Below are 21,681 nucleotides of genomic sequence, written 5' to 3' on the forward strand. Positions count from 1 at the left end.
TTTTTTGTCACATTTTTATGTTTGTAAGGGATTCTGGGTAACAAAACCTGGGGGTAGGCAGACGAGTCACCCCATCCTGAATTCCCCTGGGTGTCTAGTTTTCAAAAATGTATAGGTTTGCTAGGTTTCCTTAGGTGCTGGCAGAGCTACGGCGCAAAAACAAAAGGTAGTCTTTTTGTCCGAATCGTGCAAAATTTCACTGGGAAATTGAGGTGCGACCATGCTGCGTTTTGCGCTGTTTCATGTCGCAGCCACTATGCCTACCCATGCAAGTGAGGTACCATTTTTTTCGGGAGACCTGGGGGCACGCTGGGTGGGTGGAAATTTGTTGATCCACGCAGATTCCAGAACTTTCCACCACAGAAATGTGAGGAAAATGTGTTTTTTTTGTCACATTTTTATGTTTGTAAGGGATTCTGGGTAACAAAACCTGGGGGTAGGCAGACGAGTCACCCCATCCTGAATTGCCCTGGGTGTCTAGTTTTCAGAAATGTATAGGTTTGCTAGTTTTCCCTAGGTGCTGGCAGAGCTACGGCGCAAAAACAAAAGGTAGTCTTTTTGTCCGAATTGTGCAAAATTTCACTGGGAAATTGAGGTGCGACCATGCTGCGTTTTGCGCTGTTTCATGTCGCAGCCACTATGCCTACCCACGCAAGTGAGGTACCATTTTTTTTGGGAGACCTGGGGTCACGCTGGGTGGGTGGAAATTTGTTGATCCACGCAGATTCCAGAACTTTCCACCACAGAAATGTGAGGAAAATGTGTTTTTTTGGTCAAATTTTTATGTTTGTAAGGGATTCTGGGTAACAAAACCTGGGGGTAGGCAGACGAGTCACCCCATCCTGAATTGCCCTGGGTGTCTAGTTTTCAGAAATGTATAGGTTTGCTAGGTTTCCCTAGGTGCTGGCAGAGCTACGGTGCAAAAACAAAAGGTAGTCTTTTTGTCTGAATCGTGCTAAATTTCACTGGGAAATTGTGGTGCGATCATGCTGCGTTTTGCGCTGTTTCATGTCGCAGCCACTATGCCTACCCACGCAAGTGAGGTACCATTTTTTTCGGGAGACCTGGGGGCACACTGGATGGATGGAAATTTGTTGATCCACGCAGATTCCAGAACTTTCCACCACAGAAATGTGAGGAAAATGTGTTTTTTTGGTCAAATTTTTTTGTTTGAAAGGGATTCTGGGTAACAAAACCTGGGGGTAGGCAGACGAGTCACCCCATCCTGAATTTCCCTGGGTGTCTAGTTTTCAGAAATGTATAGGTTTGCTAGGTTTACCTAGGTGCTGGCAGAGCTACGGCGTAAAAACAAAAGGTAGTCTTTTTGTCCGAATCGTGCTAAATTTCACTGGGAAATTGAGGTGCGACCATGCTGCGTTTTGCGCTGTTTCATGTCGCAGCCACTATGCCTACCCACGCAAGTGAGGTACCATTTTTTTCGGGAGACCTGGGGGCACACTGGGTGCATGGAAATTTGTTGATCCACGCAGATTCCAGAACTTTCCACCACAGAAATGTGAGGAAAATGTGTTTTTTTGGTCAAATTTTTTTGTTTGAAAGGGATTCTGGGTAACAAAACCTGGGGGTAGGCAGACGAGTCACCCCATCCTGAATTGCCCTGGGTGTCTAGTTTTCAGAAATGTATAGGTTTTCTAGGTTTCCCTAGGTGCTGGCAGAGCTACGGCGCAAAAACAAAAGGTAGTCTTTTTGTCCGAATCGTGCAAAATTTCACCGGGAAATTGAGGTGCGACCATGCTGCGTTTTGCGCTGTTTCATGTCGCAGCCACTATGCCTACCCACGCAAGTGAGGTACCATTTTTTTCGGGAGACCTGGGGGCACGCTGGGTGGATGGAAATTTGTTGATCCACGCAGATTCCAGAACTTTCCACCACAGAAATGTGAGGAAAACGTGTTTTTTTGGTTAAATTTTTTTGTTTGAAAGGGATTCTGGGTAACAAAACCTGGGGGTAGGCAGACGAGTCACCCCATCCTGAATTGCCCTGGGTGTCTAGTTTTCAGAAATGTATAGGTTTGCTAGGTTTCCCTAGGTGCTGGCAGAGCTACGGCGCAAAAACAAAAGGTAGTCTTTTTGTCCGAATCGTGCAAAATTTCACTGGGAAATTGAGGTGCGACCATGCTGCGTTTTGCGCTGTTTCATGTCGCAGCCACTATGCCTACCCACGAAAGTGAGGTACCATTTTTTTCGGGAGACCTGGGGGCACACTGGATGGATGGAAATTTGTTGATCCACGCAGATTCCAGAACTTTCCACCACAGAAATGTGAGGAAAATGTGTTTTTTTGGTCAAATGTTTTTGTTTGAAAGGGATTCTGGGTAACAAAACCTGGGGGTAGGCAGACGAGTCACCCCATCCTGAATTGCCCTGGGTGTCTAGTTTTCAGAAATGTATAGGTTTGCTAGGTTTCCCTAGGTGCTGGCAGAGCTACGGCGCAAAAACAAAAGGTAGTCTTTTTGTCCAAATCGTGCAAAATTTCACTGGGAAATTGAGGTGCGACCATGCTGCGTTTTGCGCTGTTTCATGTCGCAGCCACTATGCCTACCCACGCAAGTGGGGTACCATTTTTTTTGGGAGACCTGGGGGCACGCTGGGTGGGTGGAAATTTGTTGATCCACGCAGATTCCAGAACTTTCCACCACAGAAATGTGAGGAAAATGTGTTTTTTTGGTCAAATTTTTTTGTTTGAAAGGGATTCTGGGTAACAAAACCTGGGGGTAGGCAGACGAGTCACCCCATCCTGAATTGCCCTGGTTGTCTAGTTTTCAAAAATGTATAGGGTTGCTAGGTTTCCCTAGGTGCTGGCAGAGCTACGGCGCAAAAACAAAAGGTAGTCTTTTTGTCCGAATCGTGCTAAATTTCACTGGGAAATTGAGATGCGACCATGCTGCGTTTTGCGCGGTTTCATGTCGCAGCCACTATGCCTACCCACGCAAGTGAGGTACCATTTTTTTCGGGAGACCTAGGGGCACGCTGGGTGGGTGGAAATTTGTTGATCCACGCAGATTCCAGAACTTTCCACCACAGAAATGTGAGGAAAATGTGTTTTTTTGGTCAAATATTTATGTTTGCAAGGGATTCTGGGTAACAAAACCTGGGGGTAGGCAGACGAGTCACCCCATCCTGAATTGCCCTGGGTGTCTAGTTTTCAAAAATGTATAGGTTTGCTAGGTTTCCCTAGGTGCTGGTTGAGCTACGGCTCAAAAACAAAAGGTAGTCTCTTTGTCCAATGAGCTTAAGATTTCACTGGGAAATTGAGGAGCGACCACGTTGCATTTTGTGCCGTTTCCCGTCGTAGGCACAAGGCCGACCCACACAAGTGAGGTACCATTGTTTTCGGGAGACCTGGGGGCACGCTGGGTGGGTGGAAATTTGTTGATCCACGCAGATTCCAGAACTTTCCACCACAGAAATGTGAGGAAAATGTTTTTTTTTTGTCAAAATCTGAGCTTTGCAAGGGATTCTGGGTAACAAAACCTGGTGGTAGGCAGTCGAGTCATCCCATCCTGAATTCCCCTGGGTGTCTACTTTTCAAAAATGTATAGGTTTGCTAGGTTTCCCTGGGTGCCGGAAGAACTAGGGTGCAAAAACTACAGGTAGGCACTTTGCCAAAAAAGGGTCAATTTGTAACTGCAAAATTTAGGTGTGACCACGTTGCATTTTGCGCCGTTTCCTGTCGCAGGCACAAGGCCGACCCACACAAGTGAGGTACCGTTTTTATCGGGACACTTGGGGTAATTCAGATTTGTAAATCAACTGTTATTACCAATTGAGCTTTCTTGCATTTCTCCCTTTGAATGAAAGATATTGTGTAGAAAAAAAAACTTTATGAAAAATGACCAATAATTCTCATGCTAGTATGAGTATTCCCAACTTTGAAAATGTGCAATTATATACTGTTTCTGAACTCTATAATTTGTACCCAATTCATACATACATAGGTGTCTTTCATGCAGATTATTCCATGTGTACATTTTCCAAGACAAAGTGCACTATACCCAGTAAATGAAAAAATACCATTGCAAGTTGCTGCTCAGTTTTTGGATCTGGGTTCGTCGGGTTCTTGGTGAAACTACAAGTCCCATATATCCCCACAACCAGGAAGGTCTAACGGATGTAACGGTATATTGATTTCCAAGAGCTGTCAAAATTAGAGAAAGTTATAGGTGAAAACGTTGAGACAAAAGGCCGTTGTTTTCAACAAATTTTCAAATATTCCAATATCTAACTGTTAGTTTCTATAACGAAACCTTCATGGATTTAGACAAATGACCCCTTTCTGAATTCAGAATTTTGTCTATTTTTCGGAAATGTAAAGCTTTCCAGGATCCATTATTGCTTTCAAACTCATTTCTACCATTAACTGGAAGGAGGTGGAAAGCTCTAAAAATAGCAAAAATAGGCTATGTCCCAGAAAAATGCCAAAACTGAGTGAAAAATTTCGGTTCTCTGACAAAACACTGTCATTCCCTAAAAGATGAGAAAATGGAGAATTCAGCCCCACAAACCCTTTTTTGATACCATATTCAGGGAAAAAGCCAGAGGCTTTCATTTGCAGCCCATTTTTCCCATTTTTCTGAAAAAAACAAAAAAAACACTATATTTTGGTTAATTTCTGGGCCCCCTCCAAGGGAATCCACAAACCCTGGGCGCCTTTAGAATCCCCATGATGTTGGAAGAAAAGGACGCAAATTTGGCGCGGATCCCTTATGTGGTCAAAAAGTTACAAGGGCCTAAGCGCGCACTACCCCAAAACACCAAAAAAAGCCTTAGCACAGGAGGGGGAAAAGGCCTAGCAGCGAAGGGGTTAAACCCCCCTGTTCCGGGGGCACAACCTGATTCGTATCTGCCCAGTCCTTAAGTCTTTCCAAGATTATTTTTGCAAATATATTTTCACCTATGTCCAGTAGGTTAATTGATCTATAATTCCTCAGGGCTTTTGTATCTCCTTCTTTGTGGATGGGTCTTATGATTGCTCCTCCCCAATCTTCTGGTATATGACCTGAATTAAGTGTACCCAGCAAAAACCTTTTAAAAGAATTTTGTCTACTACTCTGGCATGGTTTTTATGATCACGGCCGGGAGATTGTCTGGGCCAGTGGCTCGAGACAAGGTTAGGTTAGAATTTTTTTTATATTACTAGGGGTGAAGTGTTACTTAGTGTCCTCCCTCACACCTGGCCATAGTATGGAACTCAGTCTCTCTTTTACAGGCTAATTTCCAAATATTTCCCAAAAAAATCTTACACAATCATCTTCTGTGACTATGCAATTTAAGAACCCTAGTATTTTGCATGAACGTTCTTGGACTACCTTCCAAAAACCTTTAAAATCTTTAGATTATATTACAGATAATAATTTCGCCCAGCAACTCTCTTTGTGTGCTCTTTTTTTAGTTCTAATAATCATTTTATATTTTATCCTTAATTTCTGAAGGTTGCAGAAAGGTTCTACCTCCTAATTTCCCCTAAGTCTTTTTTCCCTTTGTCTTGTACTTGCTTTTACTTTACGACATTGTTCATCAAACCAGATCTTCTCTTTATTTTGGGTTCTGTTTTTCCTACTATTGCCTGATGTAAACACCAGTTTTTCACCCTAGCTTCTGTAAGCTGAGGAGCCACCAACTCTAGCAGAACAGCTGCCTGACTAATCAGAAGTTCTTATGGGAAAGACATTTTTAGGGTTCTCCGCTACTGGGGTGAAATCTCCTGGGCATGCCGGAACTTTGGCTAAAAGTTGCCCACCTTCCCTACTCTTTCTCTATTTCTTTTCCTTTTGGGACTTGCGTGTACTCGCTGTAGATCCAGACCCCAAAATCCTACCGCTGCTTGGCTCATACCAACCTCAGGGTGGCCATTTGCAAGGGAACAGTCATAACAGTGGCCAGTATGTTCCGGGTGAGACAAAAAGAGTAAAGGTTATATCAGGGGAGGCCACTGTTATGACTGTTCCCTGATATAACTTTTACTCTTTTTGTCTCACCTGGGACATACTGGTTGGAGTGAACCAGCCTGACATGCACAGCATTGTATCTGGCACAGGTACCTCCCAGGACAGTGTCTGGTATTTCACTCACCAGTAGGTGGGAGGTCTGTTTACTCCCCTCTGGAATCTTCAGCTCACCTTTTAGGCTAAGAGGATTTCCTTATCCAAAGAATCACCCTAAAAGCCTACACTGGCAGCCCCTGGGGCCACCTTCACATGCTAAACTGGGAACCCCTGGAGCTACAGTAGAAGCTGTGTTTTTGGGAAAGTAAGGGTCCCTGGTTAGTTGCCCTATCCTTTTACAGTTAAGGCACAGAGTCGTCTTTTGGTCCAAGTTCTTACCCTGGTACCCACATTTGGGTTGTGAGGTGTCTCTGGACCCACTCTACTTGACAGGTTTTTGGGTGCCTACAGAGGAGTTCTTACTTTTATCTTTTTCAGGGTGATTCACTTTCTTTTCTGGGGGGGTATGTTAGGCCTCTTTCTTTTGGTCACCCTTTTCATTTCTAGTTTTGAACACTCTAGGTCTCACCAAGTGATCAGCTTTCCTCCCCAACTCTTGTGGAGAGACTGGCCTCATGTCCACTAGGTGTTGATGGAACTTTTCCTGCAAGCAATCACTTAACAGATGCACTTTCAATTATTAAATTATGAAGCGCATTGTACCAATGCACATTGTTACCTTTCAAATATCACCTAGTACTCTGACTGAAAAGTCTAGAAAATCAACCCCGGACAAGTTTTTGAGTCTCCCTGAAGTAAATTCTATATTCTGCAGTGTTGAGTTCATTGCCCTCCAACCCTTCATGGGGTGATAGGACTCAGCATCTTCCTCATCCAATGTGAGGAGTCTTCTCTGCATTTGCCTGAGAAAGGTTCTGACAAGTGGGTGCCAGAGTGCTTTTCGGCAACCCTTCTACTGGTACACTCTCTTGAAGGCAGTAAACCACTTGGTGATGTAATCAACCTTTGCATATTTAGGGACAACTCCTTTGGGGTGTTTAGGGTTAATAGACCTAGGGCCCGATTCATAAAAGTAATCTGAGACAAAATCCTAACTTTACGACTTTTGGTATTCACAAAGGGCATTTAGGAGTAGTAAAGTTAGGATTTTGTCTCAGTTAAACTTAAGTTTTGGTCTTAAGTTAAACTTTAGACCACAACTTAAGTTTAAATGAGACAAACTCCTAACTTTATGACTTTCGGTATTCACATTAGGAGTAGTAAAGTTAGGATTTTGACTCAGTTAAACTTAAGTTTCACTTAAGTTAAACTAAAACCAAAACTTACATTGCTGAGACAAAATCCTAACTTTACTACTCCTAAATGCACTTTGTAAATACCGAAAGTCATAAAATTCGGATTTTGTCTTAGATTACTTTTGTGAATCAGGCCTCTAGTTATGATGTTGCTGCCACCTGAGATAGGTCATAGTCTCATCTCTTTTCTTTGTCTTTTTATGTTCAGATGTTGAGCTTCTAAATTCTATCTTCTGGCCAATCTATCTAGGGCAAGCTCCTCCTCTTGGGGAGCTTCATTTTCTGAGACATGGGTTTCCACCATCTCCTCAACATCTTCTTCTCCTGTAAAATTCTCCTGGGAATCATTTTAATTTACTGGAATCTCTCTCTCTTTTTCTCCCAAAAGATTCATAAGCTTTTTTTGGTAACATGAGTTCCAGTTTTAACACCATACCTCCTACAGAAGACCAATAGATTGGACTATAACAACTTTCTGTATGGTATCAGGTCGAGTTCCTGAGCTTGCTCTTGTGGGTTATGCATGTTTGCACTAAAGTTGGGACCTATGTGTAAAATTTAAAAAAGTATCACTTTTCTTTTGCCCTGACTAGAGTAAGGTTTTTTTATTCTAACAACTGGGTTAAAGGACTTAACCAAGGCACTAGCAGTTAGTTAAAATATTTTAGAAAAATAGACCAATCAAACAATTCAATTGGCTAAATGCAATTTGGGGATTTATTTGTGTGGTCACATAATGAAAGAGTGGTATCAGCAAACGCAAAGTCTTAGACCTCACCGCTGATCCACCAATGTACGAAACAAAGCTCTCTATATAGTTCACCAAAAAGAAGTACACTTTGCAGTGAGTCCAGTGAGACCCATATTGGTATACAGAGGGAAAAAAGACGATACTAACACTCTTTTTGTGGCAGTGTGGGCTAGAATTTAGGCATTTCAAAGGGTAGTGCTGACCATTTGTTGTACGCACAGAGTCATACAATGATACCCTCACTCAAGACTACATTTGAAAGCAATTTTAAAAAAATCACCAATTTTTTGTAATTCTTCAGACCGAAAACTTTGTTCTGCAGTATCTCCTTTTCAAGAAATTCATTTTACAATTTTGCAAAATTATCCACTTTTTTAAAAATTACTTATTTTGAAGTCAGTGGGTAAAACAATTCAGCTGGGAAGAGGATTCTCAAGTTGTTGTTAGCTGGTGTACTACTTAGAAGGGGCCACCTGAAAATACACAGCAAAAGAGGACTTAAAGGTAAGTTAGAGGGGTCTCCCTTGGCTCAGGACCATGGGAGCATAGCTGATTTGTCGGCACCCAGGCGTGGCGGGCTGGGTGCAGAGTAGGTTGGTTAGCCAGGCAGCGCCCATGAAGATGTCCTCGTGGTCAGGGGCAGGCAGCTTGGAGAGGCGAGTCCAGGACAGCTGGGGCACTAACACGGTGGGTTTTAGGGGTCTCGATATCCCTGAATGGGTGCTTGATTCCTGGGCAGTCCGGATTGGACTTGTCATCTTGGTGAATGCTGCCGATGGTCCAGTACCCCACGTATTGGTGTGTCACAGCTCCGGTAGATGTTGGTGTCTCCACAGTTGGAGGTGAAACAGATTTGATCCTATGGGGCTTGTGTACCACTTTTGATTCAGGTGCTGCATTGGAGTAGCCGGGAAGCAGCAAGTTGGGAAACCGGATTCAGTGGGTTTGGCGCCTGCGGACAGCAGTGGAGCAGGACTTCTACTCCAAAGGAGTTCTTTGGTAATTTTTCAAAGGCTTGAAGGACTCTAGTGTTCTTTGAGGACTCACAGTTGCAGGATGAGGCAGCACACCAACATTTTCAAGTCCATAAGGTAATAGGCAGCAGACAGGTTTTGCCAAAACATTTCTGCAGCAGAACTTCAGTCCTTGGGTCACCAGCTCTTCTTCGGTCTTATCTTCTTTGTGTCTATATGATCTAAGTTGTCATGCCTAGGAAGGCCATGACGTAAGCAACAGCATGAACTTATTTTGTGTAATATGTCATGGTCATCTTCACCCTAGGGCGAAAGAACTACTTTGAATAATCAATGGTATTGTTCTAGGCTTATTTGCATAATCACACTCACTATTTAAAGAGATGATTAACAACACTGCACAAAATAACTACCTGGGAGTTTCCTTCACATTTGCAGTACCTTATAAAAATAATTGTTTGCAGACATATCAGAGCCGTACAAAGTAAACATACATTTACACATTCAATTGGGCAAACAAACAATCATAAGAGTAGTCTGAACAAAACTATTACCTGTACCTTATTACACAGGGAAGTTCTCATCCACCTTAGGCAATGTATAGCACACTGCCTCTAGGGGAAACTGCATCCTACCAAATTTCACAAAGCAGTCACTGTTAAGCCCCTAGTTTGGACTGACTAGCCAAGATCTCCACATTGGTATGGAAGGCAACACTTATCAAATATTATCATCACTTACCACCTTTGACTCAGGAACCTTTGACTCACTAAAACAGGTGTTACTGGAGATCTTTAATACCCCACAAAAAACAAACATGCCTGGGGTGCATATTTAGCCAACACAGCCAACTACCCAGTGGTCAGCCTAGAGTCAGTTGTCACATTGCCCATAACATCTTTGGCATTAAAGTCAATTTTGTAAAAAACAGAGGTTGGCCATTTCCCTAAAAACAGTCATGGAGACCATTCAGAACGCACCTAATGTAATTTTACTTGCAACCTCCAATGAAAACAACCAAGATGCAGCCTTATCTGAAGAAGCCCTAAGCAGAACAATCAGTTGCCCTTGCAACACAGGCAAGCATATTACGTTTCCTCATTGCCACAGTTTTCATGGCGGTGTTACCTCAATCCCTCAGGATGCATACAGGGGGGCACACGGTGCCCCCCTGTCTGCATGTACCCCCTGTTCCTGCATTGCATGGACTTCACAGTCTATGCCATGTATGAACTGGCTTTGGTGCTCCCATGGCACTACCTTGGTAAGGCTAAATATGAGCCTTAGCATAGCACCTCCTTGGGAATGCCAACAGACTGCCCACCAGATCAGTAGAAATCTCTGAAGGTGGCGGGCGGTCAGCGTTTGAGTTTAGCAGTTTGGGAGCAGGGAGTGGTAAGGCAACCTACTACCACACCACGAGAACTCATAATCAGGCCCTTACTTATGAAGGACAGCAGTCATAGAAGGTCAGTTTTCACAAAGCTCCCTGATTTATATTTTGAAAGGCCACAAATAATATGACTTTTCAAATTATGGTCTAATTTTAATTCAATTCAATAAGCGTTATGCGGTTGAAGCAAAGCAACCATAAAAGCACAATACATAATCAAAATACAAGAGAGACAATCAAAAGAATTTTGAAAGGCCACAATTAATACGACTTTTCAACTTATGGTCTAATTTATTCATATTTACTGTATAATTTTTAGAGTTGCCGCTGCAGAGAAGATTCCACTCAAAGATGGCTCTGTAGACCTGACAACTTCTTCTGTTGCCGCTCACTGGTTTGAAGTTGATGGATTTTTAAGGGAAGTTGATCGTGTCCTCAAACCCAATGGATGCCTTGCATTATATTGCCTGATTCCCCACTTTGATCTTCACTACAAAGATTGCTCCAAATGTTTGACTGATACATTTATGGAGGTAAGGGCAAATGCGGTTATCAGTTTGTGATTAATTGGAATATGTTTTTACATGGGAATAAAACCCATTCCGAACCATTAACGGATTATGTTTTGCACACAACACAAATGAGATTGTGTTGATCCTATCTATCTATTAGGGATTATGCTGATCTAAAGGTGCCCCCCTCACACACACACATTTCAGAGTGAGACCACTACTGCCCCTTACGTTACACAATATTACTTGATGTCTATGTGTTTCTATGTAGTTTAACATCCATTCTACTTTCCCCTTTAGGACTTCATGAACAGTACATGTAAGACATGAGGGAGTCAACTTTCACACATTATGAAGAAATCTGTACATATAACAGTTGAGTAAATTGTATTTTCTTTAAGGAAGGCAGACAGTGATAGTACCATGATATCTCAGTCCTTGTTATACACCAGAGTGTGTCGCTAAATGGGTGTGGACACAAGGGGGGTATTGTCAATTGCCTAGATGCCCATGGTGGGGGAGCCACCTGTAAATGTGATTCATATATTTGCTAGTTGCCTGCTAGTTGCCTGCAAATTCAAGTGTATTGGGTGGATATCGGCTTAATCAATCAATCAATCATAGCATTTATATAGCGCACAACTCACCCGGAGGGTCTCAAGGCGCTGGGGGGGGGGTCCGCTTCTGCTCGAACAGCCAGGTCTTGAGCTGCTTCCTGAAGGCGAGGTGGTCCTGGGTCAGGCGGAGGTGGGTCGGAAGGGAGTTCCAAGTCTTGGCAGCCAGGTAGGAGAAGGACCTTCCTCCTGTGGTGGCTCTTCGGATGCGGGGGACGGCGGCGAGGGCGTGGCTGGTCGATCGAAGCTGGCATTTGGGAGCGTAGAAGTTGAGGCGGCTGTTGAGGTATCCTGGTCCTTGGTTGTGTAGGGCTTTGTGTGCGTGGGTGAGGAGCCGGAAGGTGATTCTCTTGTTGACCGGGAGCCAGTGCAGGTCTCTCAGGTGTCCGGAGATGTGGCTGCGGCGGGGGATGTCCAGGATGAGTCGTGCTGAGGTGTTCTGGATCCGCTGGAGTCTCTTCTGGAGTTTGGCGGTGGTTCCAGCGTAGAGGGAGTTGCCGTAGTCCAGACGGCTGGTGACGAGGGCCTGGGTGACCGTCTTCCTGGTCTCGGTGGGGATCCATCGGAAGATCTTACGTAGCATGTCCAGGATGAAGCCCAGGTTGCGTGCGTGTTCTGTTGGTTTGGGTGCGCTGCCCAGGGCGGGGGGCCACCAGGAGTCGTCCCAGGCGGAGGGTGAGGATCCCAGGATGAGGACTTCCGTCTTGTCTGAGTTCAGTTTCAGGCGGCTGTTCGACATCCATTTGGCTACGTCTGTCATCCCTTCGTGCAGGTTGGCTCTGGGGGTGGCGGGGTCGTTGGTGAGGGAGAGGATCAGCTGGGTGTCGTCGGCGTAGGAGATGATGTTCAGGTTGTGCTGGCGTGCGATGGCTGCGAGGGGGCTCATGTAGACGTTGAAGAGTGTTGGGCTGAGCGAGGAGCCTTGAGGAACCCCGCAGATGACTTCGGTGGCTTCCGATCTGAACGGGGGGAGGCGGACTCTCTGTGTCCTACCGGCGAGGAAGGAGGTGATCCACTCCAGTGCCTTCTCCTGGATTCCTGACGTTGCTGAGGCGCTGTACTAGGGTACGGTGGCAGACAGTGTCGAAGGCCGCGGAGAGGTCCAGGAGGATGAGGGCCGCTGTTTCTCCGTTGTCGAGCAGGGCTCGGATGTCATCGGTGGCTGCGATCAGGGCGGTCTCGGTGCTGTGGTTGGCCCGGAAGCCAGACTGCGAGAGGTCGAGGGAGCCGTTCGTCTCGAGGAAGGCGGCCAGTTGCTTGTTGACGGTCTTCTCGATGACTTTGGCTGGAAACGGGAGCAGCGAGATGGGGCGGTAGTTCTTGAGGTCGGTTGGGTCTGCTGATGGTTTCTTGAGTAGAGCGCTGAGTTCGGCGTGCTTCCAGCTCTCCGGGAAGGTTGTGATGTCGAAGGAGGTGTTGATGATGTCCCGCAGGTGGGGTGCGATGACAGCGTCGGCCTTGTTGAAGACGTGGTGAGGGCAGGGGTCTGTCGGAGATCCGGAGTGCATGGAGTTCATCGTGTGGATGGTGTCTTCGGTGCTGATCGGGGTCCAGGCGCGGAGGGTGGTGGTGGGGGGCGATGGTTCGGACGTGGCGTGCGTCGGTTGAGTGCTGAAGCTGTTGTGTATGTCCGCGATCTTGTTGTGGAAGTAGGAGGCGAGGGAGTTGCAGAGGTCTTGCGAAGGGGTGATGTCGTTGTTTCCGGCGTTGGGGTTGGAGAGCTCTTTCACGTTGTTGAAGAGTTCCTTGCTGTTGTGTGCGTTGTTGTCCAGTCGTTCCTTGAATGCGGTTTTCTTGGTGGCGTGGATCAGCTGGTGGTGTTTTCGGGTGGCGAGCTTGAGGGCAGTCATGTTGTCCGGTGTTGGGTCTCTGCGCCAGGTTTTCTCGAGTGCTCTGCAGTTCTTCTTGGAGCTCTTGAGTTCGTCGTTAAACCATGGGGCTTTCTTGCTGCCGGGTCTGTTCGGCAGGGTCTTCAGCGGGGCGAGGTCGTCTGCGCAGTCGCTGATCCATTTCGTGAGGTTGGTGGCCGCTTGGCTGGGGTTCGTTGTGCTGGTGGGAGGGTTCTTGCTCAGGGAAGTAGCGAGCTGGTCTGCAGTGATCTTGTTCCAGCTTCTGCGGGGAGCCTGTTGCTGGTGATGGTGGCGCGTGGTCCTTCTGAAGCTGAAGTGTACGCAGCTGTGGTCCGTCCAGTGGAGTCCCGTGGCGTGGCTGAAGGCGATGTCCTTGCTGGAAGAAAAGACCGGGTGGGGGTGGTCACCAGCTGCTTGAGTCCGAGGTTTGCGAGGTTGTCCAGCAGGGTGGTGGTGTTGCGGTCGTGGTTGTTCTCCAGGTGGAAGTTGAGGTCCCCGAGGAGGATGTAGTCAGCGGAGAGGAGGGCGTGGGGGCTGATGAAGTCGGCGATGTCTTCGCTGAATTGTGTGCGTGGTCCTGGGGGTCTGTAGATGAGGGTGCCTCTGAGGGTGGTCTTGGGGTTGACGTGGATCTGGAAGTGCAGGTGTTCGGCGGGTGCGAGGGTGTCGTCGGTGTTGGTCGTGATGCGGATGGTGTTCCTGTGGCTTATGGCTTTCTCAGAAAACTGAATGCTGAGTAGAGTTTCATATCTGAACATCATTCTCTCCATAGGGCTAGAGGCACCTCAGGTTTGTATGCCAGCTTTACTTTTCTCTATTGTCATGTGTTGCTTGGTGCTTGAGTGGAGAAATAATCTTCCAAATGCTATTGATAAATCAAAATGAGTCATTATTATGAACTTGAATATGCCACTTTGAGAATGAAAAATGCTTGGCTATCTATGGTTGTTCAATACTTGGGGCCCGCTTTTTCCAGGGGCTAAAGGTACAGCCTATACTGTCTCTGGATGTAGGGGTAGAGTGTTGATTATTATCAGATCCAGAGTATATTCAGTAGGCCCAAAATACTTTATTTTAATGATGTGCTAATTTTTTTTGCTCCTCCCCCTTTTCTTTCTTTTATTCTAGGGAATTGGAATTTGTATCCAATGTGTGCTATAGTGTTTTCCTCTTGTAAGAAAAAAATAAACAAAAACGTTCTCATTTTGGGGAGGGGCCATGTGGCTTCCTTCTTGAAAATTCCAGTTTCCCATTCACAGGAGCTGAAATATTTTTCTTAAATTAAGGGGGTATGTAGCCTCATGCTCACATCTTTATAGGCCATGGGAAACTATCCCCAGGGCTGTATTCCAACTAGAGCCTTTATAGACACTCTTAACACAAATGGTTAGAGGCTGGTGGCAGGGACTCTCACATGGCTTCCCATGGAGGTGTCTGCTCCCATGCATTCCCTTATCTTGATTGCAGCAGGAGCCAGAATGGCTGTCGCCAGGTGGAAGCAGGTATCTTTCCATTTCCTCACAATAGGCTAGGCAGTAAAAATAATTGATGGTTGCCACCAGGCAGGAAAATGTTGTCAGGTCCCGCCGGGTGGTGGCAGACAAGTTTTCTTGAGGTCAGGGGGACAATGTCCCAGGGAAGGCTCCCCAGGACACAAGAAGTTATCCTGCCACAAGGGATATGGTTGTTGAGTCCTCCAACAGACTTGAATATTGGGAAGGGGGGGCAGGCCCCCCAGTTAAATTATTTTATAAGAAGTGCCCATGCCCTAATTTACTCAAGGGAATGTGTGTATTTAAGGGCAGGATCTCACTTTTTAAAATAATTTGCAGTGGATCCCTGGATCCACCGCAAATTTGAGCCAATTTAAAAAATATGTATGTTTTAGACCCTGGCAGTGGCCCTCCTGGGAACCCCACCAAACTAAGGAGGGCAGGGTATCTCTATCCTTGCCCCCTCATATTTTTTTAACCTTTTTCTTGGACTCCAGACTGAGTGTGAGTCCCCAGTTTTTAGTTGGCTGTCACCACACCTCGTCTGGAGATCTGTCAGCTTGACAGATCCTTCACGGCATAAAATATTTATATAATTTTACCATTATTTTCTCAAAAGCTGCTGAATGGATTCACACCAAATCACAAATCCATGATCTTGCTTCGTGCAAAATTTGATGTAATTCTGTTCAGCATTTATTGGGATATCTGTATTTAATTTTGCCAATGGAAGAATTAATAGGATAAGGTATTTGCCCCCCTTTTTCCTCACCCAGCACATCACGGATTACCCTGAAACTTTCCAGGAAGCAGGTGTGGTATCATAACTTTACAGGAATGAGGTGAGCGGTGGAGAACTTTTTTAGAACGTTTTGTGAACACTCATTAAATGGCATCAATCAATTTTAACAAGGATTGCAAAATCAAATTGATTAATGTGTATTTCAGGCCCGTGAAAAATGGAAAGGAGTCACCAACAATAGACCATCTAGATATAGTAATGTCGGGCGATACAAAAGATGGTCTGATTCTTTTGGGTGGTGACCTAAACTTTCAATATGAACCCCTAAAAGACTTTGATGACTCTTGTGGCAGAGAAGAAGATGAGGTGTGGGCTATCCCTGAGATAAACTTAACCCCGATCAGGGCCTGGTCTTCTCTGGTGCTTCAAATCAAGGCTTTTACTTTGAAATAATCACTACGTGTCTGCAATGGTCGATTCAGATCCGATTCGCCTGGCAAACACACTTTTAACAGGGTGGGCCACGAGTCAATACTGGACTTCGTTTTAATAGAATTCAGAGGTTGGTCTTTCGTGACTGGATTTACTATTCTACCCAGGCATGATAGTAATCATAACGCCCTGTTAGAAACGTTTGAGTTCCCTTTAAAAACGGAATCAAGAGACTTAGATCAGTGTCCCAGGGATGAGCTATTCCTCTCCAATAACAAAAAAAAAAGGTTAAGTGGGCACAGATGGAAAACTGTCAAGCGAAACTGGCACTACTCTATGAAAGTATCATTGTCGATCTAATGACCCTAACAGACCTGGCGGACAATGGGGCTTCCCCTGAAAATTACAGTAGATTAGGGGCCATCAATCACTCCATCTACTGTAAATTAAGAGAAGCATTTTATAGACCCTGCCAGCGGGGCAGAAGGAGTCAACAAAAGGTTACTTGGTTTAACAGCACCTGTAAACAGGCAAAGAATACTCTAATAGAGGCTATTAAACATAAATCTCAGAGTGCCATCAAAACAGCTAGGGCCCAGTATAAAAAAAGTATTGCTTCTGCCAAGGTTGCCTGGGGAAGAGACAAATGGGACAGGTTAAAAACAGCCCTGGAATCCAAGGATCCAAGATCATTATGGAATATTGTTGCGAACATAGCGACAGAGAGTTGGGTTACCCACTACCAAGCTCTGTACTCTATACCACCAGACAATGGTTCTATGGTAGTATCATCTCCCTTCACACTCCCTACTGTAGATATAGATTCCCCTCAAATCTCCCTGGTTGAAGTAGAAACTAATTAAAAAAATTCCTATAGGAAAAGCTGCAGGGCTTGACAATGTTCCTGGAGAGCTATATAGAAATAAGCCTAAAGTTTGGGCCCCCTACCTGTGGTTGATTTTTAATGCCATTCTAAAAGGGATGAACCTACCTGAATCGTGGCTGGGGGCTGAGGTAACTCCAGTATTTAAGTAAGTGCTGTCCTTTTCAGCCCTCCAACTATAGACCTTCCCGGTATTTAAGTAAGGGCTGTCCTTTTCAGCCCTCCAACCATAGACCTATCAGTCTAATAGCTATATCTCAAAAGGCCTTCGCAGGGATCATTCTTGATCGAGTCCAGACCTGGTAACAGAAAAATAAAATGATGTCCCATCTACAGGCTGGGTTTAGATCCAAAACTTCGACTATGGATCAGATATTTAGGCTCCAACTCCTCCATTGGAAATCAGTAGTAGCGGGGGGGGCTCTATCTGGTCTTTGGGGACCTGCGGAGTGCCTTTGACATGGTTCCCAGGGAGACCTTGTGGAGAGTGTTGTGGGAGCTGGGGATAACCCCATATCTTTCTGAGATCATCATTCGTCTCCACGCAGGGAACAATTCCAAAATTAGGTATGGGAAAGGGGGGGATCTCACCACCTCTATTTCGGTTAATAGGGGAGTTATACAGTGGTGCATTCTGGCCCCCACCTTATTTTGTATTTACATCAACGGCCTGCTGCGTGCCCTGAGCCAATGCAAGAATATCGATGCCCAGAAGTTGGCTCGGGGTCGTGTGCCGGCGTTGATGTTTGCTGATGACACGCTACTCCTGTCTAAGTCACTATGGGGCTACAAAGAATAATGGATGGATTTTCACTTTTTTGTAAGGATAGGGGGTTGGAGATAAATGTACAAAAAAACAAATATATGGTTTTCAACCCCGGGAAATTGCTTCATTCTGGCCCCTGCATGAATGGCTCATCCCTAGAGAGGGTTAGCAACTTTGAGTACCTGGGGGTCACCCTAAATGAAAAAATGACTTGGGGGCCCCAGGTCACAAAGGCTAATCTTAGACTAATCCAAATCTCGGGTGCTTGGCCAAAGTTTTTAGGGATACCCATCACAAACCTATGAGCCCCTTCTTAGAGATTTACAAAACTCAGGTGAGAAGTGCGTCAGTGTATGGTGCTGAGATATGGGGCCACTCAAATATTAATCCAATGCTGATCACCGAAAATACATTTCTAAGACAAATAGTTGGTCTTCCGGTGAGCACCCCTCTATTCCCTCTCCGCATGGACCTAGGTGTAAGACCAATCACCCAGGTTGTAGGATGTAGGCCACTTCTTTTTTGGCGAATGATATGGGTTACCCCGGAACTCGCTGAGTATAGAACTGAGCTAGAGGAGATTCTTAGCACTTCGGGGAACTGGAAGGTTCCATGGATCATGTATGTTAAAAACTGTTTGATCACTTTAGGATTCTTTAAGTTGTGGGAGAACCCCAGATTGGCCTGTGTAAGCATTACCAGGAAGGTCCTGATAAGAAGATACTGGGATGTTCAAATGGGCAATTTGTATCTCAGTCCTAGGGCCGGCTCAAGGCTGTCTATATTCCTAGACGTGAAATGTACTTACATGTTGGAGACTGTACTTGACGTTATTTATCTAACCCTGGCTAGGAAACTCTATTTACAGTTTCTATATGGTTGTCTCCCGCACAATGGATACACAAATCAATGGGTACCCGGACGGGACCTGGGCTGACCTGCTTGTCCAGCCAAGGAGGAGACTCACCTGCATGTGCTCTTTTTCTGCCGAGGATATGGCAAAATACGTCAGAAAGAGCTTATAAACTTGTGCAAGAACTTGGGCTCTGGGCAAGGAAGTCTATAGACTTTTAAAACTAAATACGGACTTGCATATTGTATTTGCAGTTTCCAGGTTTTTGTGTTGTATGTGGAGGGCAAGGTCAGAAATTTTAAAATCGTGATGATTTTTAAATGATATATTATTGTCACTTTTGTAAAAATGGAATTTTCCTGGTTTTTAATGTTTGTAAATATTGCTAAATGTTTTATTCTTGCTGATTCTTTTATGGCTTCTGCCGAAATAAAGATTTTTTGACTGACTGAATAAGTTCTTGTTGAAGGTCAGGATTGTGTTAGTCATTATCCTTTAGAGATCATCATGTATCTTGGTAAATGAGCAGCTTCCGGTTGGTATCAACTTGCCTCAGGGTTGGGATCAGGGGAGAATTTAATTCATTAGAAGTAGTTTGACTTCTTTTTTGAAGGAGGTGGTGGAGAGGTTCATTCTGATTGCGTGGGGCAGGGAGTTCCATATCCTTGGTGCTAGGCCAGAGAAGGTGCGTGTGTAGTTTTTTTTTCCTAAATGGTTGTGGTTTCAAAAGCAGGGTGTTGGTGCATCTCAGAATTCTGCTATTGCATGATAATTCGAGTTTATTGGCTAGATAATTTGGTGTATTGAGGTGCAGGACTTTGTGCGTCATGCATGCAATATTTAGCTGTGTTCTTGCCTCTTAAGGAAGCCAATTCAGTTCCTTTAGATCCGGGGTGATGTGGTTGTTCTTTCTGGAGCCAGTGACGAATCCTGTAGCTGTGTTAAGTGAGGCTCTTTAAGGAGCCTGACTGGATCTCGGCAAGCCCCATAAGATTGTATTCCCATAGTCTATTCTGGGTAGAACTAGAGATTGAACAGCTGTTTTTTAGGTTGTTGTCATTGGCGAAGGGTTTTGGTTTTCTGAGAATGCTCGTATGACATTTGGCTCCTCTGGTTTCTTGTCCAGTAAGATATGTTTTAGGATGGAACATCAAGAGCTTTCGTTAAATCTGGCACAATTAGCGTGCGTCTCCCTTCCATTTTTTGCCTTTGCCTCCTGTGTTTTGCCGTGTTCTGGACTCCATTTTTGCTGGTCTAGATGCTTTGGGCATTTTGCCACTGCTGTTCAGTGCCAAAGTGCAAGTGCTCTTTTCTGTAAATTGTTGTTATGGATTAGTGTTTCCATGATTGGCTAGGTGGTTTACTTGTCAGACCCTAGTATAGTGCACTGTGGCCTGTAAATCAAAGGCTGCTAGTGTGCTTGCAGCACTGATTATGCCACCCACAGAAGCAGCCTGAAAAATGTAACTCTGGCCTGCCATTGTAGAGCCTGTGTGCAGTCTAGTACTGCCATGTCAACTTGGCAAGTGCACCCACTTGCCAGTCCCTAAACCTTCACTTTTCTACATATTAGTCACCCTTAAGGTAAGCCCAAGGTACCCCTGTGGGAAAGGTGCATTGTATGTGAAAGGCAGGACAAGCCCTTGTGCGGCATGTCCTGATATTGAATTACTGCCAAGTGTGTTTTTCACTATTGCAAGTCTGCATGTTCCCATAAGACAGAATGGGGAGTTTGTTTATAGCATCTTATAAATATAACTACCCCTGTGAACGAGTTGGAAAAATAAAGTTTAGTATGTCTGAACTGAGATTGTTAAAATGCATCTTTTAGTGAAGGTGATTTTTACATTCTGTGTTTGAGAATACCACTTTCAGGAAGTAGGTATTTTCTTGTTTAACTATCCTTTGTGACTCTGCTAGGTGTGTGTATTGCATGTCTAGCTTTTGGATGACAGGGGCTGGAGAGGGGCAGTGGCTCCAGAAGTCTGATGAGTCAGGACTGAGCTGAATAGACCTGGGCTGCATTTAGAGTAGGGGGATTTCTTTTCATCTGCATGGGCCTGGTCTGCCTTCAACAATGCTGCCTCCACCTCCTGCCAGGAAGCTTCACCAGTGAAGAAAAAATTGGTTTGGCTTGGTAAAGACATTCTCTGCCTTCTCTGCCTTCAGAGAACAAAGGGTTTTGTGTATAAAAAGAGGGGCCCACACGAAAGACTTTTAGATCACTTCTGGGAAATCAAGAGGAGCCTTTGCCAAGGAGAAGAGCTGGATAAGCTGAGGAGGAATACTGCCCCTGTTTTGTTTGCTGACTGGGGCTGGCCTGTAGTTGCTTCTTGCTGCCAAGGAAAGGATAAAAGGGACTTTACTGTGTGCTTTGTCACCTGCTTGAAGAAAATATCTCAGGGACACAAAGACTCCATCCCTTCTGTCTCTCTGCATCTGGAACTGCTGTTTCAGCTGCTACATAGGGAAATTGTAATACCGACGCTAGCAAATGACGCCATAACCTGCACCGCAGCTGTGGGCACCGCTCATGAAGAGCACAACGCGCCGCCACGACTTGCACCATAGGCCTGATGCCTGCTGACGCTGTGCCACATCAACTCCGAAGCTGTAATCGAGTTTGCTGCCTGCAGCGGAGCCGAGGATACCACTTGTGATATCCACGACATACCTCCCGACTCGCCCCACAGCCCCAACTTCATCGCCGCCTGTGCTTTAACAACGCAGAGCCAATCCTCGACGTGGGTGACTCCCGAATCCATGGACATTACACCATCGTAATGAACCAATGCTTCAACACCATCTGTGATGTCACCAACTGACACAGTAAGGAACTGACATCTCACCTCCCCTGCACTGCAGTAAGGAACAGAGACATCAACTCCCCTGGGGGCCTAAGGAACCAACACCGCAGGCGCCAACAAAGCATCACCTCCCCGACGCCGTGCTCCATCTTTGCTTTCATCAATTCCAAGGTACTGTTCTTTGTGGGTCTGTTTGACTCCGGGCCAGATGCCGCGCACCTCGTCTCCAGGTAGACTAATTTCTTGCAACAAGCTTGATTTGCGTGAGTAACCTATTTTTAAGGATATTTTCGATACTGTATTGTGGATTTTTAGTCATTTGGTCTTGTTTTGGTTTAGATAAAGAATACT

At 45.3% G+C, this 21,681-nt stretch overlaps 1 protein-coding gene across 2 annotated transcripts in view; it reads left to right on the forward strand.

The window, feature by feature from the left end:
- LOC144770655 (putative methyltransferase DDB_G0268948) overlaps window positions 1-21,681 on the forward strand; it is a 430,911-nt gene that overhangs the window by 282,327 nt on the left and 126,903 nt on the right. For both annotated transcript variants that reach the window (XM_078655364.1, XM_078655366.1), the window contains exon 4: window positions 10,698-10,911. In XM_078655364.1, the coding sequence (XP_078511490.1) occupies window positions 10,698-10,911 (214 nt within the window). The remainder of the gene's footprint in view (window positions 1-10,697; window positions 10,912-21,681) is intronic.

This window comes from Lissotriton helveticus, chromosome 7, assembly GCF_964261635.1.
Source record: "Lissotriton helveticus chromosome 7, aLisHel1.1, whole genome shotgun sequence".
Taxonomy (NCBI): domain Eukaryota; kingdom Metazoa; phylum Chordata; class Amphibia; order Caudata; family Salamandridae; genus Lissotriton; species Lissotriton helveticus.